This window comes from Colletotrichum gloeosporioides (assembly GCF_011800055.1).
Source record: "Colletotrichum gloeosporioides strain Lc1 chromosome Unknown consensus_27, whole genome shotgun sequence".
Classification (NCBI taxonomy): Eukaryota; Fungi; Ascomycota; class Sordariomycetes; order Glomerellales; family Glomerellaceae; genus Colletotrichum; species Colletotrichum gloeosporioides.
In genome coordinates, this window is record NW_025544672.1 from 322,623 (window position 1) to 340,309 (window position 17,687).

At 51.8% G+C, this 17,687-nt stretch overlaps 3 protein-coding genes across 3 annotated transcripts; 2 read left to right on the top strand and 1 right to left on the bottom strand.

The window, feature by feature from the left end:
• Positions 1-2,600: 2,600 nt before the first annotated feature.
• GCG54_00007455 (uncharacterized protein) lies at positions 2,601-4,886 on the top strand (the record flags this gene model as incomplete). Its single annotated transcript, XM_045407436.1, has 2 exons — positions 2,601-2,700; positions 2,731-4,886. The coding sequence occupies 2 exons, from the start codon at positions 2,601-2,603 to the stop codon at positions 4,884-4,886; spliced, it is 2,256 nt and encodes a 751-aa protein (XP_045266881.1).
• An 8,176-nt stretch (positions 4,887-13,062) lies between these two features.
• On the top strand, positions 13,063-13,921 carry GCG54_00007456 (uncharacterized protein; the record flags this gene model as incomplete). The annotated part of the gene is made up of 3 exons (XM_045407437.1): positions 13,063-13,597; positions 13,663-13,744; positions 13,822-13,921. The coding sequence occupies 3 exons, from the start codon at positions 13,063-13,065 to the stop codon at positions 13,919-13,921; spliced, it is 717 nt and encodes a 238-aa protein (XP_045266882.1).
• An 857-nt stretch (positions 13,922-14,778) lies between these two features.
• GCG54_00007457 (uncharacterized protein) lies at positions 14,779-17,572 on the bottom strand (the record flags this gene model as incomplete). Its single annotated transcript, XM_045407438.1, has 3 exons — positions 14,779-16,509; positions 16,565-17,155; positions 17,234-17,572. 3 exons carry the CDS (start codon positions 17,570-17,572, stop codon positions 14,779-14,781), a joined length of 2,661 nt encoding a protein of 886 aa, XP_045266883.1.
• Positions 17,573-17,687: the final 115 nt, after the last annotated feature.

A 17,687-nucleotide genomic window follows, 5' to 3' on the forward strand; every position in this document is an offset into this window, starting at 1 on the left:
CTCATTGCGGAAAACATTGTTTCATCGACAGCCGACGTGGACAGAATACTTTCCCGGGTCCTGGAGCAGGTCACGTCTGTGCCTAATTCAGCTTTACGCACCGACACACCGCAAAGAACTCCAATTCCAAGAACCAGGGACATCCAGATCAACAATGCCGCCAGCGCGACAAATCAACACCGAATGCAACCCATCGCTGAAGCAATGCCAGAGCGAGATCATGACACAATGCATGCAACCCTGGTCTCTGCCGCAGCCGGCGGTGACTCCGCACCCAGCTTAAGCCCGCTATTTGGTGCTGAGAGTCCAATGACTGGCCAGGGGGAATTCCTTGAATTGTTGTATTACGAAAATTATGAAGAGAACATGGATTCAACTGACAACGACGTACTTGATGAAATCTGATGAGACTAGGAGCCGTGGTTCGGCAACATTAGTCGACTGTCAACCTAGCAACCTGCGGCAGCATTTCTCTTGGGCCCAGCTCTGTTACTGGCCTCTGGACCCCGTCCCCCCCCCCTCTTTCTCGTTCACTCTGCCCCTCTCCCTCCCACCCTCCTTCCCTCCTTCCTCCCTTCTCTCTTTCAATGGAATTTACTCCATCGGCGTACGGAGCTCCAAAAGTGTTGGGTTTTGTCGTTCACTAAGCGAGGTGTGCTTTCTGGCGGTTGATTGATCCAATGCCATAGCTTCATTGATATGTTAGGTTGTTCATCCTTCCCGGTCCTGTTTGCATGTCAAGGCCAGATACCAAAGCAATCTAGACAAATCGATACCTTTGAGTTTTTACTTGCAACTGATGTTGACTTGTTTGATCAACTACATGCGATGTTCCTTTCTTATCCAGGGGAACTGCTTCACGCTAACCAAACAAAACTTTGGCCCACCGTTGTCCATTAAACACTGCCCTATTTGCAGGATGAATAGACTGCCATCATAGCATAACATATCAAGCAGCTAATTTAATTGGCACGGAGCGAAAACCATTCTGGCGTGCTATCAAGCCGTTGAAATTGTTGAAACCTTCCACATGCTTTGTCTGGGGGTAGTAGTCCCATGCGAGTTGTCATCTTAGAGGGAGGGTTTAGGGCTCAAGGGGAAATTCCGATGCAAGTCTTCCCGGTCTCACGTCGACATGGAGTCTGGGAAGGCGCTTTTGTTGTTCATATCATCTAGTGTGATATTCTATTGGGTATCTCATATCACATGATGCTTTTGGGTTGGCCAATCTATGAGTACCTATGAAAGGTGGTGTGATAACCAAGCGTTTCCGGCGATGTTGCCCAATCCCGGACTATCATTTTCATTCTGTTGCATGTAAGGTATGTGATGAAGGGATTTAGTCCTCAAAGTAGCGCTCGTAAAAGTGTTACAGCTGCCTACTTTAACAACAGGATACATACTCGGACGGTCGATATTCCATGTTAAATCACTGAGCCGCCATGTTCGACCCGCATGGAATAATCAGACCAACACGGAACCAAGTCTGAATTCGTGCTGTTAATCGAAAGTTTGTTGCTCGTTTACGTATTAAAAAAGGGAAAGTTTCATTTGAATATGTACTCAGTTCACCAGCCTATACATGAGCCAGTAACCTCATAGGATCAAGCACAATGTCCTATTGGTATGTCCTATCGGTGATGACAATGTCGAACAGTTCTGCGGAGACCAAGCCGGATGCCCGTTTATACAACAAATTTTTGAATCACTCAGTCAGGCCACCATCAAAGTTATTTTGGATAGGAAAGCCTCCATGGGTCGTTTCGATATGTTTGCCAAATTTCGAAGACGACATTCGGTGGTTGTTGGCTTGCCTCAATCTAATCCAACACTCTCAAAGCTATTGCATGCGATTGAGGACCTGCATCTACAACTAATTACAATGGCTTAGAGTTCATTCGTCCCTTCTTTACGTGACACCTTTCAGACGGAAATGAAATGCTCTTTCGATTCCTATTCCAAGTGGTCCGACGTGTGATCAGGAGGGTGTCGCGCAGACCCCAAGCCGGTCATCAGACAACAAGCGTTCGCATAGGAAAGTAGAGAAACCTTTAATATGTGGCCTTCTTTCTCGGCGTGAACAGTCATATGATTCGATCTGTCATACGAACTTTAGGCAGCCCGGATGTCTGCCTCAGATGTCAGACGTCATGTCGCTTTCTCAGATGTACTCATCCAGGAAGCCATTGCCAGGTGGCAACAGGACCTCGCTTTTCTACATGATTGTGTTTGGTATCAAATGACCAGCCCTGAGCCACTGATTCTTCGACGGTCGGCTGGACGCGCGATGTTCTGTGTCACTCTGTGAATTCCAACGGCAGGCTGGATCAAGCTAGGCTGGGCTTACATGTGAGTGGCTGGCATAGTGCACCAGATCTGCAAGCTCTTCTCAGCCCTTTCACGTTGAGTGCATAAGCGAAGCACAATTGTGCCCAGTGGCAGCCTCATCTTCTCTGGATTTCTTCCCCCGCAATTTTCTACTTAGCATATCACCCAGACCTTGGATCAGTCGCTTCACCTCTCGTGGTCACCTTCTCCAGTACCTAGGTTGGTCAACATTGTCCGTGCCGGCTTCTTCAAGGTTCATTGTCGTACGAAAAATGAAGCTTGTACACACCGCCACACTGCAAATATGCGCTTTCAGCTATCCACCTCCGGTGCAATACGCCGTCCTCTCTCACACCTGGTCATCGCCCCAGGATGATGAGTGGCTTCACTATGACTCTGAAGACAACGAGAGCAATTCTTCACGGGAAGAGATAGTCCGCAAGGTCTGTCACTTGGCGAGGGTGCATGAGTTGGACTTCGTTTGGATCGACGCACTTTGCATCGACAAATCATCAAGTGCAGATGTGTCTACGACCATCAACCTGCTACCTAAATATCTTGAACGAGCTGCGATTTGTTTCGCATTTCTTGGTGATCTACCCTGCAGGGTTTCTGCTCCATGCAGAGTAACGTGGGCGCAATGCCGATTCTGGAGGCGGACGTGGACGCTGCAAGAGCTGGTTCTCCCATCCAGAGTCCAGTTTTACGATGCTTCATGGCATTTGAGAGGCGGGCACACGTCGCAAAACCTCCATCCCCTCATCTCTGGCATAACAGGCATCGATGAGGATGTCCTCTGTCACCAACGAAGCCTGCAGCATACTTCTGTTGCTCGAAAAATGTCGTGGGCTGCGTTCAAAGAAGCTTCGAATCCTGAAGATCTAGTGTATTCTCTCCTAGGCCTTTTTTACGTCCGTATGCCAACTATATACGGCGAGGGCAAGAGCAGAGCTTTCCGTCGTCTCCAGGAAGAGATCCTCCGACACACCAACGACTCAACACTGTTTGCTTGGACAAGCACGGTTGAGGAGGACAACCGAGGGGCTTTTGCAAATTCGCCTGACGAGTTCCTATCTTTCGGCCGGACAACACAAGCACGTGTACCAATTCACTTCGAAGGATTCGCCATCCCAACAAGTCGAGGCATAATAATATCGGGTCCGGTTTTGGACCAACCTCAAGGCACCTTGCTCTATCTCGGCCCTGAAAATGGCCACGGTCAAGGCGAAATTGAGCTTCATCATGGTATCTTGTTGAGATCCAGACCAGATGAGACCTTCGGTCGCATTTCCACCAGTCAGGTCAAAACATTGCCTTTGGCAAGCACAGCTACCACGATGCAGCTTACCTTGTTCAGTGGTCATGACGAGAAAGACAAGGCGCCTGAATTTGACGCCAATACAAGGTCTCTTGTCAGCACGGAGTTTGAAGCCGGCTTGTTCAACCTTCACCCGACGATTTCATCATCCGAACGCGAAGTCGCAAGTGGGCATAACGGATCAACGTGGCAGGTTGCTCAGAACCAAGCTAGACGAGACGACAGAGACTGGGAGAACGTTTCAAGCAAGACCTCAAACACGCTACAATCTCACGATACGGGCGATGAATACCAGTCAGTCTGCACGTCCCGATACCCCGACTATGACTGGGATCAAGCAGCGTCTATTGCGTCTACCCCAGCCACAATGGATTCCCTTTCTGATTCAGGGGTGACCCGTGACAATTACTACCATCGGATTCTTCAGAGCAACTCAAATATGGTCATAGCACCTTTGGCTCTACCGGGAAAGATCTTGGGGACGCGCTCAGGTGGTGTTGTGGACACTGCCAAAGAGCATCTTGCAGCACGTCTTTTGGACACTTTCAGTTCCTCTAGATATAGCATGGTCACCCCATTTCCCATCTCCTTGCGTCGGAGAAAGGGGCCGAAGGGAGCTAAACGCCGTTCCAACAGAACTCGGATGTTGGCTCACAAACTCTACAAAGGATTGCTAGAACTGGCATGTCCTTTCTTCCAACGAAATCCTGACAGAAACCCCACCTGTCTCGAGCACGAGCTCAAGAACATGTGCGATGTCCGAGATCATGTCTGGAAGCATCACCGCCTCCCTCCTTACTGTCCAACATGCAAAATGAGTTTCACGTTAGCAATCGAGAGGGATAGACACATTGTCCAACGAGCATGTCAGCTTCAAGACAATTTTCCCTATGAAGGTGTTTCTGAAGACCAGAAACAGCTCATTTCTCGGACACGAACGTCCCACGGCGAAAGAACACAGTGGCTTCTCATATGGGACATCCTATTTCCAAAAGACCATTACCCGTCTTCGCCGTATCTTCGGACGGGAATCGGTCTAAAGATCTCTCAGCTTCGAACTTTCTGGCACAAACACGGTTTGGAGCTGCTTTGGGATCCCCGAAGTGAAACGTTTCCGCACGATGTTTTGCATGATGAGCAAGATTTGCATCAGTTGTCATCGGATGTTCTAGCCCGAGCTATTCAAGCTTTATCGGCAGAATATCGACAGGATTCATCGATACGTTTGGTCGTAGATTAGGTGTCTACGTTTGCTGGCTGTGCGGGTCATGGATCAGAGCCTCAGGTAAGCCATCTACACGCTAGACTTGGGGCACACATTTGTATCAGTCTTCAACGGGGGTATACTCGATGTTGAAGTTCGTTCATGAGGTTGGTAAGCGCTTTGTAGACCGTGAACCAGATAGCGTCATCTAAAGGGGGTAGCTAGCTATTTTAATTTAGAATGTTTTCACTATCAATGAGTGGAACATGAATATTGACTTTGATGGCATTCTCATTACGTCTCCTGGGGGCACTTGTGTTCTTTTCGAATTACCATTTACTACATAAATCGCGATTTATCATTAAGGGTTCTCGATCTTCTTTGGTACAATGTCGTCAGATACGAGGTCTCCATGTCTTATACGGCCGTCCACTCGCATGGGATGGCATGACAGATGCTCTTCATTTCACTAACCTTTAGTTCTTCCGAAGAAAACCCTACTTACTCAATCGAATCTGGACTACATTCTGTTCTGAAAGTGTTCGATACGCAGTCCCAAAAGACGAGGTAGCTGATTAAACATATGAGTAGTTGTGCCCAGTCTAGTCCCCACTACCGAAATCGAGAAATACAAGGCCAACCAAACGAATGAAATAGGACATCTAAATCATACACGAAAGATTAATTTGTTCCAAAGAATAAGTCTTTGTCATCCACCCAGTCCTCCTCCCACATAGGCGTTGCATGCCCGTCTTCCTGTTTTGTGCCCTCCACCGTCGCATCATCGCCGACTAGGTGTTCAGTCACACGGCCTGTTTCCTGCATTGAAGTTTCATCCGTAATCCCTCCAAAGTGTGATGATGGAGACCACGTTGCTGTTGGGGTATCCGGTTGTATTTCGCAGGGCATCAATTGAGGAACCACATTGGTTGTATCCTGCTCCCATGTCTCTAGTTGTCCCAAGATACCAAAGTTGTACCCAAAGCTTATGCCAGATAAGGCGGTAGGTGTCGCTGTTGTGTCCCAGACATCTTCGAATGATGGTTCTGCTCCCCAAAAGGCAGAGTCTGAGGCACCATATTGCGGACTCTCAATACTTACTGTCGCGAGTGAGCCAAGAACCCTATCCACAAAGGTGGTGGTATCATTGGGTACACTCCCGGCAAAGTTGCGTTCAGTGTCTGTTCCACCTTGTATGGTCGTTGATAATGTGCTGTCGAGGCTGACCGTTGAGTGGAGATTGGACAAGGCCTGAGGTCCATTTCGGGACCAGAGCTCACGGACGGTGAGAATGATTTCCTCAACCTCACTACCAAGGTAAGGTGAGGATGGGGGCGACACATCGGGAAAGAGTATATCCCAAACAGCATACCACTGGTCAGCTTCGTTGCGGCCAGGACTCGTACGCGCGGAAAGTCTCCCCTTTTGCTCTTCCGAGATGCTTTCTTTGACGGCCTTTTCCTGAGGCCACATATTGGGAGGACACGATCTTCTTGTTATGTGCTCCTCGCACTCCTGGATGTCTGGAAATATTTCGAAACAGACAGGGCAATGGAAAGGATGTTTCCGGAAAATGTGTTGCTTGACGTCCTTCACCCTCTTCAGCTGAAAGTGAAGACAGTTCAGGTGCTTTATTCTGTCCAGCTTAAAAAAAGGGCAAGCCAATATGGGGTTTGGCTCCCCGTCTTCGTCAAGGCCATCAAGAGGTTTGTTTCTCTTGCGGACGGAATCAGTTTTCTTAGTCCTCTGCCCCGACACAACCTTCCTGGCTCTCTTCTCGACTTTTGAACTGGGTCGAGAGCTGGTAATAGTCGACGCGTTTGATTTTGCTTGCTTCCGTTTGCTTCCAGCATTGGTTGTGTAGGCTGCAAGGATCCTGAAATGCCTCGAGAGGGCATCGTCTTCTGGCCAAGATGGTGGGCTATTGCTTGCGCAACTTATTGTTGCCAGAAAATCATCGTTCTCGGGGCTCGAACACGAACTTGCCGAACTTTCCATTTCTGTGAGCAGTCATGAAATAGGTTAGCCAGTTCTTTGGAGGACCTCTCAAGAAACATGTGATCTGTTATGCAACAGAGACATGCCAATATTTTCATAAACGATTTGAACATGCTGGAATCATACTGACCCATGGTAGTCTCGTGGCTTGGGAGTTGACCGATATTTGATGTCGCGGCAGCATGCGTCGCTACTCCTGTCGTCTTTGGCTCGATGGGCAAACCCACTCGCCCAGATCGTATCGGGCTGTTTGATAGACGCAATCTCTTATTGGTTTTGGAGAAGTGTTTTGGTGGTTGAACATCTGCCTGAGCTAAGTCGATACGTCAGCATTGGAGTGGTAAGAATCGTTGCAATTCATACATGGCTGAAATGTTTTTCTTCCGTTGACCTCATCAGTCAAGTTTCTTGCGTCCGACCGGTGCATCAATGGCGACAGCCAGCGTACCACCCATGCCTTGGGACGGTTGATCACGTCAGGAATCTTACATCGAACATGATCACCAAGGCTTCCTTGATGGCGACGAACAGAGGAGCGGCCTAGCACGATCTGCACCGCTCCAAAATCCATGTCCACTGGGATTCTCAGACTGCGGTTTATGTAGTAAACTCGCTTAAAAGCTGGTCATGTGGAATCGATCATACCATCATCAGGCTCTGATCCAGACAGCCATGAAAATATTGCAGAAGACCAAGCGAGACGTTTGATGCGGCTTTCCAGAGAAGGAAATCTAAGCTCAGTTGCCTTGTTATCAACTACGGTGTGAGCTTCCGCCGGGTGCGGCGGCCTATCCTGTCATACTTCGGGGATTACTGCACCTGCACCTGCACCGCCTACTTGCTAGCCCCACACCATCAGCGCAGTGGCATGCACGATATTCTGGTTCGCAGTCACTGGAATTGGTCGCTTCTGCTCTGGAGGGGGGATCGGTCTACGTCACATGGTTTGGAAAGACGCGGTAATGTGTACAAACAAGGGACACGTCGTTGCTTCGTTTTTGCAGAATGTGATTCATACAAGTGTCATCCCCGAATGCTGATGGGTGGTGAAAGCAACAATTATCCCCTCAATGATCATGCCCCCTGTAAGCCAATGGTGCGCCATGCTCCCTCCAAACGCCGTCCAGGAATCAATGAGACAAGACCTTATCTTTTTGCGGCCCTTTCCCACTTCCTGTCAAAATCTCTCAGATAATCTTTTGCAGTTGCTTTCCTATCCCTGCCATCTCCCCCTGCCATCAGGCGACCTTGGATTGAAAGGGGTTCCTTCGTCCAGGCGTCAATCCGCGCAGCTCTTGTAGCACTGGCATCTTGAGATTGTCTGCATAAACCAATCAGTTCCAGGTCAACTCAGTTGTGGGGCAGGAGACTTACGCCGTGCCGCCGGTGCGAGCCGTTGTGTAAGTTTGGCTGGACATCGGTGGGTGCGTACGTAGCGCGTGACTTTGCTTCTTTGTATCCAAGAGCGATTGCGACAAACTTCACTGATTGTATAAGAGAATGAATCATATCACTGTATTTGATGCAGAAACAGTCGTTATATCTAGCAGAAGTTTTGATTCAATGTTCAAATAAACGCCTTTGAGTATGCCTCTCCTGCTTCAACTCGTTGCGCATGTTGGAGAGCCATCTTGCGGTTCTGCGCGCTCTTCAGTTGAACCCCATGAGCAGATTTCGCCGAAGAATCCCAGCATTACATCGCAAAATCGCCAAACAATAAGAGTCACTGGTTCAAGATCAGCACTGCGCCAGGAGCAGTCTGCCCATTTCATTCGAGCGTGGCCATACCCCAAGCATGCGAACACTGGCGACTCGAACCCGCGCAGTTGTGCGGGTGGGTTGTCCGCGTCGTGGTTCCTAACTACCAAAATAGTATTAGTCCCTGCGCAGTTGCGCGAAGTCCAAATTGCGCAGAATGGTACTTTATGAAGCCACGAACGTCCGATGTATGTGCTGGCAGCTGGCAATCAGACAGTCAATCGGATTGCGAACCAGGATTAAGGCGGCTGGTCTTCGCTGTGGAGCTGATGCCTGTTGACGCTGCCATGCGCTGTGTGCAATATGACGAGATCCCCATTTACGCACAGCAACGCGCCGCAGCGAACGCCCGACACATGATGGCAAGCATGAACTCTCCTAATCACGGGAATCCGTACCGAACGGAAGAACTATCTCCAGTCGGCTCAGATACCGTCGAAGTCTCCTTTATGAAGCCCGAAATCTGATGTTCTCCCGATCGGACGGTCCTCGTCAGACCCATTTATTGTTTATCCTCGCGTGTTCCAATCTACAAACCCTTGATGCATTGTAAAAGTACCGGACAGATCACCAATGAGGTGGTAGCTGCTGACCGAAGACGCCATTTCCCCTCAGAAGCGGAGAAAAAAGCCTTACGAATTGAGGCTCAGGGTGGGATAAGATGCCAAAATGTGTAAAAATACAGGCCCTAGCAAAGACCAGTAAAAAAGGCGAGGCAACCAAGCTAGAGAGAGGCAAAAGAGTGAGGAACGGCTGGCCTGCACGGCAGCAACAGGACCACACGTCGATGTAGGCCACGTTCGCCACGACTTGTCGCCCAACAGACGTGGTAAGGCGGTGTTCATATGGAACGGTTCCCGCAACGACTTGGTCTTTCACACTTGAACGAACCTATGATCACACGTGGGCCATATATCTCGTCTTTTGCCTCGAGCTGCTGAGGCCAATCGTCGGTTCAAGCTTCAGAATGGCAACGATGTGGGCTGGACCATTCGACGACCAAAACAACATGGAGACGACGCTCGCCAGTTCAACTCGATATGACGCGGGTGGGGGGGCGAGGCGCCCGGCAGTGCCAACAGCCTCGATCCTTGAATCCAATCCTCGTCTGAACAATAAGCAGTTCGTTGGAAGTCAAGGTTACAGCTGTGGCACAGCGGGCCATGACGATAATGCCAGCGAGACCTCGTTTTATTCTTGTTCCAACGTATCCTCCTCTATCACGTCGCCCGATAGCGAAGAAGTCCCAACAACGAGGGACCAGGTCCGCGCGTGCCACGAAGACTTTACCTCTCTTCAATGCTCTCTGGACTGCGATCTCGACACGACGCAAGAAGACCCGGAAACCATAGGAGAACCCTCATCTCTCCCAGAATCGATCGATCCTCTTTATATTTCCTTGGTTTCGGCTTATTACGCCCTCAAGAAACTCGACGTTGCCCACATCACAAGTGTCATTCTTGTTGTGGGCATCCAATCGTCTTTTTCTCACCAACCGCACTGGCTACTCATTCTTTTGGACAATGACAAAGGTTGCAGACGCCGGAAATGGCTCGCGATCTGTTCTGTCAATTGGGTTGACACGACTTGGAAGACATTGTCTATGGTCTTGGGGCTTTTCAGCCCAGGAAATTTCGCACTGCCCCCGTTGAGCACCAATCACTTACGAAGAATATTCAACCCTTGGCACAACAGCACCGCAACCCCTGAAACCATCGCCCAACCCTTCTGGAGCTGTCCTCTCGCCAACAAGAGGCCACAAGAGCAGCCTGAGGGGTTTGCGACAACCAACGGCCGCAAGAGACTCAAAGGCGGTCCAAAAGTAAACGCTGGGTCTCCTTCAGCGGACGATGCGGAGTCGATCCAGACTTCCTCTGTCCCCGAACCCGCTCCCCGTGGGAAAAAGACGCCTCCGAAAAAGGCCAAGCCTGGGGGCAAGCGCTATGCCTGTCATTACTACAAAAGATGGCCGATCAAGCACAATGTGTGTTTGTCTCACGGACAGGAGGCCCCGAGGTACGTGAAGACGCATCTCCTCAGATCGCATCGGCAACCTATTCATTGTCCGACCTGCTTCAAAGACTTTAAAAAGAGGATCGAGTTCAATGACCATGTTGTTGAGAGAGCGTGCGAACGCTCCGAAGGGACTACATGCCCTTTCATGGAGAAGATCTCAGACGATCAGGAGAACTTACTTGAACATCTTCCGCCCGGCGACGGTGACGATAAGTGGTACGCGATATGGGATGTTCTCTTTCCAGGTGTCCAACGACCGGATTCTCCCTATATCGACCCCAACGACCACGAAGGAAACATCGTCACAGCCGCCAGGGGGGCGAGGGGACCCCAATTCCAGCAAGGACTAGAGAGATTGCGTCTCGACGGGACTCTAAACGACGCTCAAATTGAAGCTGTTCAGGCCCTTCACGACGACGCATACAGCGCGACACCCCAGCTGCCAGGCAGTCAGCATGTCATTGCACATCAACACTTGCCCGCACATGCAGTGCAAAACAACGTCAACAGCAGAAGCTATTTCCAGCCTCCTGCGACTCAGCAACAACACGCGAATGATCGTTCGCAGCGGCTCGCACCGGTTTCTACCGCAATGCCAATGCACGATTTCTCATGTCTAGGTTATCCTCTAACGATGGCACAAACATATATCCCCAGTCCCTCTCAACACCCGCATCCAGCATCTCATCAACGGGCTCGAGATAATGGCCCCATTAATACGATGGTACCGGGGCTGAACTACCCGCCGGGCATGAACTCAGGGCAACACCTTACACCAGGACAGGCAAACCGCGGTCCGAACGAACATGCAGCCGCAATACAGTCGACAGCAACCTTCTTTGGGGTATTTGGCTGTTGGCAATACGCGCAACACGCAAGTCGAGTACAATGCTGCCGCTGTTATGAGGCAACAGGAAGCACAACGCAGAATTCTCCAAGCCCAGCAGCGCACCTTCTCCAACGGCCCATACAACGGGAGAGTCCATGATTACCAAAACACAGCCATCAGCTCACAGCGGCCACAGGGAAATACCTTTGGCGCGATGATGGATGCCCAAGGCCTGCGTTTCAACCAGACAACCTCTCATCAGAATGGACTCACTGTGCCCCCAAACACACGCCGTCCTTCGGCTGCAGACAGCAGTTTTATACACGTCCACAACAGAAGGCGAAGCGACTTAACCATCGCTAACGACGCCACGGCGCTCATAGAGACCCAGTCGATCCAGACTGCATCAACAGATCCTGGGTCTGGAGCAACTGACGAAGGCCATGATGAAAATCAACCTTCCCAGAACGATACCTCAGACTTGTCAGACCTTGGATCTGACTGGTTCAATCTTTCGGCAAACGGTAGCACTTCATGAAGTGCTGCTGCCATCCGACAGGCCGTCTAGACCGTCTTTTATGACGATTTCCTTCCTTTCATCCATTTCACTTCTTCGTCGTGTTTTATTTCCACCATTTTTTGTGTTGTTCGTGACTTACGAGACGAGAGATAATATTGAGTGGTGACGGGCTCTCCGTTCGAAGCGCAGGCGTGGTGTATTATCGGCAGACTGGATCTGGTCTCCCCTAGATGGGCAGGGTAATGTTGGACAAAATCCTGGCGGGCCATAAAGTAATTATTTTAGCATGCGAGACTGGGTTCGCGCCGGACGAACTCCAGGACTCCTGGTCTGGCAGCTGCTGTACGTAAAAGTGCATGGTAAAGCGCGAGACATCATTTTGACGGCCAATTGAACTAAATTTTGAGCGTGTAAATTGCGTCTTTGCTGGTGTTACTAGCATTGTCTCTACCATAAGAGCTGTGACAGAACAAACCAGTCAAATGAATGTCCATGTCAGCCTCAATATGTGCAGAAAAGCAACATTTACAGTATCTTAAAACTAATAATCATTAATGACTCCCTGTCCATGTTTCTCGTCGGCTTCGCACAGGAGCATATCTAACTAACAGCCCCTCCCCCGCACTCTGAAGAAGGAAACAAAACCGCCATAAATCCCCTAGAGCGTGCAGAAAATCTCCCGTCTTATCCCCGGGCAGCCCCTCCAAACACCAAGGAACCGTTAGTGTTTCGGCACCTCACACAAAGTCCGCGCCGAGGCGGGACGAGAGAGGGGCCCAAGGGTTCAGATCCCCAGAAGGGGGGCAAACACTGGACCCCGGGAGAACCATTGCACCAGAACCCGGCACGACGGGAGACGCGGGACACACGGATCACAGTCATGCGTCTACGTGTGTTTGGTGTTGGGGTGTTCGACTACCGTTACTCTAATCTGCCGACGGGGTAATTGGTCCCTCCGAAGCTTGATCCTCTAACCACAACACCCTACTTACCATACCGCGTCTTCCGTAAACATCGCGAAGACATCCTCGCAACCCTCTCGCACAACGAAGCTATTCCCAGTCCTCCTCATACCCGAAAAAGCAGCAACAATGGTCTCAACCCGCTCCGCCTCCCGCGCCCTCTCCCAAGGCCCAACCACGCCGTCCCCTCCTCCTCCAACCCGACCAACAACACGCGCGGCCGCCGCCCTCCCGCCCAAAGACAACACCTCCACCGCCGCCGGCTGGTCCCACGCCCCGACGCCCATAACCCTCTTCTGGCTGCTCGTCTCGCTACCGCTGGTCGCCTGGGACACGGGCTACGTGCTGCTGCGGCCCTGGACGATGCCCGGCGGCCACCTCCACTGGCCGCTGTACGTGCCCTACGCGCTCTACGGCACCGTCGACCACATCTACGGCTGGAAGGCCTTCAACGCGCGCAACGGGTTCACGTCCGCGCAGGGCACGCTCAACCTCGTCGAGAGCGTCATGTACCTCGTCTACGTGTGGATCTACTTCGCGCGCGGGCGCGCGGTGCAGGGCCCCGCGGGGATCAAGAAGGTCGTCGGCGGGCGGGCGGGCGCGCTGGGTGTTGTTGTCGGGTTCAGCGCGGCGGTCATGACGCTGAGCAAGACGGTGCTGTACTGTGAGTGATGTTTCCTGGGAGGAATGCAAGGCAGGTGGGAATGGCGAGTGCTAATGACGGGGTAGGGGCGAACGAGTACTTCTCCGGCTTCGATAACATCGGCCACAACCCGCCCATGGACCTCCTTTTCCTCTGGATCATCCCCAAGTGAGTAGACCCTCAGCGGCGTCCCCGGGCTTCCATCCCATGGCAAAGAGGAAGAGACACTAACACGTCCGCGACAGCGGCGCATGGCTCCTCGGGTCAGGATACATGATTGCCTCCCTAGGCGGCGAGATCGTCGACGGACTGGCCCTCGCTTCGAAGACGACCAAGACGGAATAAAGTTTCGCAGCGCACACGACTACCACGTGCCAAGCACCGAGCGAAGCGCCTTGTAAATCATCATACGATTGCGACTCGACGACACGAACAATGAGAAGGCTGAGAAGCAGTCGAAACAATCCAAAAGGAGGCGGGCTGGAACAATAACGGGGGTTACGGACAAAGGAGGAATGCAGTCCCGGCTACCAGGTTTCGGCGACGGGAGCTAGGAACAAGATAAAGGAACGGCTAAATGAGGCTGGATTGCTGACGGTTTGGCACAGTACATATGGCGAAATGGGATGGGCTTGCATGTGTGTTAAGGTTGTTTGTTTGGCTTCTTATCGGTGCAGTCGGGCGTCGGGCTGGCCAACGTGGTCCCGCTCCATCCACTAAGTCAGGCTGCCATCATGCAGCTTCAGGGAATGTGGATGAACGGCATCAGGTTTATTGTCAGCACTAGGCATCCTAGCAAATGGGAATATGGCCGTCATGGTCTGGACACTGATTTGACAGAATCACTAAACGGCATGTGGAGGGCGGGAGTCTGATCGCGACGCGACAGGTCGGTTCACGTCACGAGCAATGGCAATAATCAAGCATTCGCAGAGAGAATCATTTTCTGTATGATTTCCACCCCTTCTAGTATTACATGACATGTCGCGCGACATGAAAGCCGGTGAAGCCGATTCCGATGGAACGCCTGGATATGATAATGGTACATAAAAGACCGTTTGAAGGAGGGTGCGATGGGTATCTCTCATCAAATCCATGATAATAGGTACAAAGAAAATCGAACGCTGCGTTCGTTCCCAGCATTCCCGACGTAAAAGAAATCTAGGTTTGAGAAAAGGAAAATTGAACAAGTAAGTCCCGCATCAAATGTTCAGCGGCGACAGGCTGGTAAGCCCGCCAAGGTCTTTGTACTGCTCCCACTCGGGCTTGACATCAACGTCCTCGACCATGGCCTCCAGGCTCAGCGGTGCCGATGTCTTGCGAATCTGCAGCGGGAGGGGCTCCAGCTCGTGGCGGTGGAACTCTGCCTCCTGCTCCTTGATAAGCTCCTCATAGTCGTGGGCGTAACTGCCTGCTCCAATGACGCTGTGGCGTCTGGTAGTGGACCATTCCGAAGAGCTGGCGCGCGGGGTCCCGACAAAGGAGAGGACGTCCCTGACGCGCCGGCGCCCACGGAGGGGAATGGGGCTCAACATCGGAGACTCTTGGTTGGGCCAGGCCTTGTCCGGTGCGTCGGGGGAGGTCGGTGGTGCCGTTGAGTCGACGGTAGCATAGCTGATGCCGCCGGCCGATGCCTCTGATATGGCGCTGGACTCTGAAGAGGTTGAGAATGAGCGAGGCGCCACGGTGCAAGGAGACAGCTCGGGCGGCTCGATGGGGCGGTTGGCAAGCTTCTTCACGGCATTAGTGCCGTTACCGTAACCGTGAACCACGATCTCGCAGTAGGATGCTTTCCGAGGGGTTGGTGTAGTTTCGTCCTCGTGCTTGCGAAAAATACTGAGTGTTCTCCGGAAAGGGCTATTGCGGGACAAGCTACGGCTGCGCGATCTGGGCGGTAAGGCCGGAGCGCCACCCATGGTTTGCCTACGGGCGAGGAGTTCTTCGCGACGTGGCTGGGCGGTGTAGTCAATATCCGGTTGAATGACAATGCTCGGTGAGACTAAAGCAGGGGAAATTGGGTTCTCTGTACTCCAGTGGGAGACGGACTGAGAACGCTGCATGTTAGGAATGAAGTTCATCGGAGTCTGGAGGAGCGGCTTCAGTCCGCTACGTCCATTCCAAGGGGGGAGTTGTTCGGTAGAGACAGCCAAGTGGTAATCGGCGTCAGCTGAGTCGCGAACCTCGAGGGGGGGCGATGTGCAGTTGCGAAGCACTTGGTAAACGGCGTAGATCAAGATCCATCGCACCTTGCGTGCATCGACTGGGTTGATCTTTTCTGTCTTATCGGTTTTGGTGTGTGGCATGACAGAGTCTTCCTCGAACTTGCGATAGGCCCGAACAAAGTCGTTCTCAAGCAGTTCCGAGTCGCGAACGTTCATCGCCTTGATCAAGGCAGCGTGTGCAAGGAGGCGATGGTCGGGCTTGAGCTTGTCTCCACGGGCGGTGTTAGCTAGCCATGCGAGAGACATGCGGCGCGAGGCCTTGTCATCGTCAATCTCGGGCAACAGTGGGAGAGGGTGCTTAAGAGAAGGATAGTCGCATCTCTCGTCGAACGATTGCACGCTTTGCACGGCGCAAATTCCGCCTTGGGCAAGCAAGGGACTGCTATCGTCGGAGGTGAAGCTCTCATCCACAAGCAGGTCGTATACTGCCCGGAAGTCTTTTCGCAGGATTTCGAAAATCTCTGGATCAAATATCGTGCTTCGCGAATCCAGTGAGAGCGGTGGAAAGTAGCCGAGGCGGGTCTGGTAGAATGAGAGTACGAAGGAACGGAATCGATCCAGGTGGGCCCTCCCTCCAGCTGGCAAGCCGAGGTTTGCTTCGGAGAGTTCGTCCTCGAGGAATGATTTCAACATGCTCCCGGCAAGACTCAGCCTATTGTTCATGTCTGCGCGGGCTCGGCGAATAAGAGTCCGGGAGATCGAGCTAATTTGCTGCGGAATGTCAGTTAAACTTCGCTTGTCAGACAATGGATTCCAACGCGCATACCTGGTACTCCGGACTGCAGAAGAGCTCCTCGCTCATTCCAACGCAATGACTGAAGGCGTCAATGTACATATCTCGCATCTGGAAGAATTCCGCCAGATGCAAGATTGCCAAAGCGTGGTGCGCATGGCCCTTTAAATCCAAGTAGCCTTCCTCGTCCAGGTAAGAGTGAAGGTCCATCATGTGGTCTTCACCGTTGCTCCTGAATTCTGCCATACTATTCATGAGTCCGATGAGGGCGCTTCCCAGATGTTCTCCGACAACCGACCGCCTGAAGATCCACGCGAAGAAATTGCGCGTCGCCAAATGGTAAGCAAATGCCTGCTCCTTGTCGGCCATGGGGGGAGCCGGGATGTAAAGCTCGATTCTCTCGTGAGGATTCAGTGCGTTCCATCTGTCGAGGTCCTCATACGGGTCGTGAAATGATCCTGGAGATTCAGGCATGTCGCGGGACATGAATTTCCTGACGAACGGGTGGCATTTTGCAGAAAGCAAGGCACCGAACGGCACCTTGAACGCAGGTCCTCTTCTCGACTGGCCCTTGCCGTACAAATGCACGAAACAGTTTCCACCACGGAACCACAATTCCGGATCCTGAGCATGAATGTTAGTAAGTTGAGAAAACAAAAAAAATCACTGCTGGAGAAACCAGCCGCGGATATGCAGACTTACCCTCCTCAGGTTATCCCAGTCACTGCATGACCTCGCAGCTCCATCCCACCTCTTGACCTTTGCAATCTGAGCTGCCCTTCCATCCATCATGGGCACTCCAAGCTTCTTTGACTTCCATGCTTGACCTGATATCGACATCGTGGGACTTGGCGGGGGAGGCGACAAACGGAGACGGGGTTCACGACGAACGGTCTGGGTGGAAGCGGTATCTTGAGACAGCGGGGTGGGAATGTGTCGCTGATATGTACGATCCTTGGGTGCCGCTTTGGATGACCCCTTGGACGGCTCTTTCCTCCACGAGCCAAATGGCAAGCCCGCTGGATGCGGCCACAGCCTCATAGCTGAAGAGCTGATGGCCCTGGAAGGCGCCGATGACTGCAGAGTGTGTTCCGGACCGCCGATAGACCTCCAATAATTCCGTCAGTACCCCTGGCAGATCTGCGTTTGTCGATGA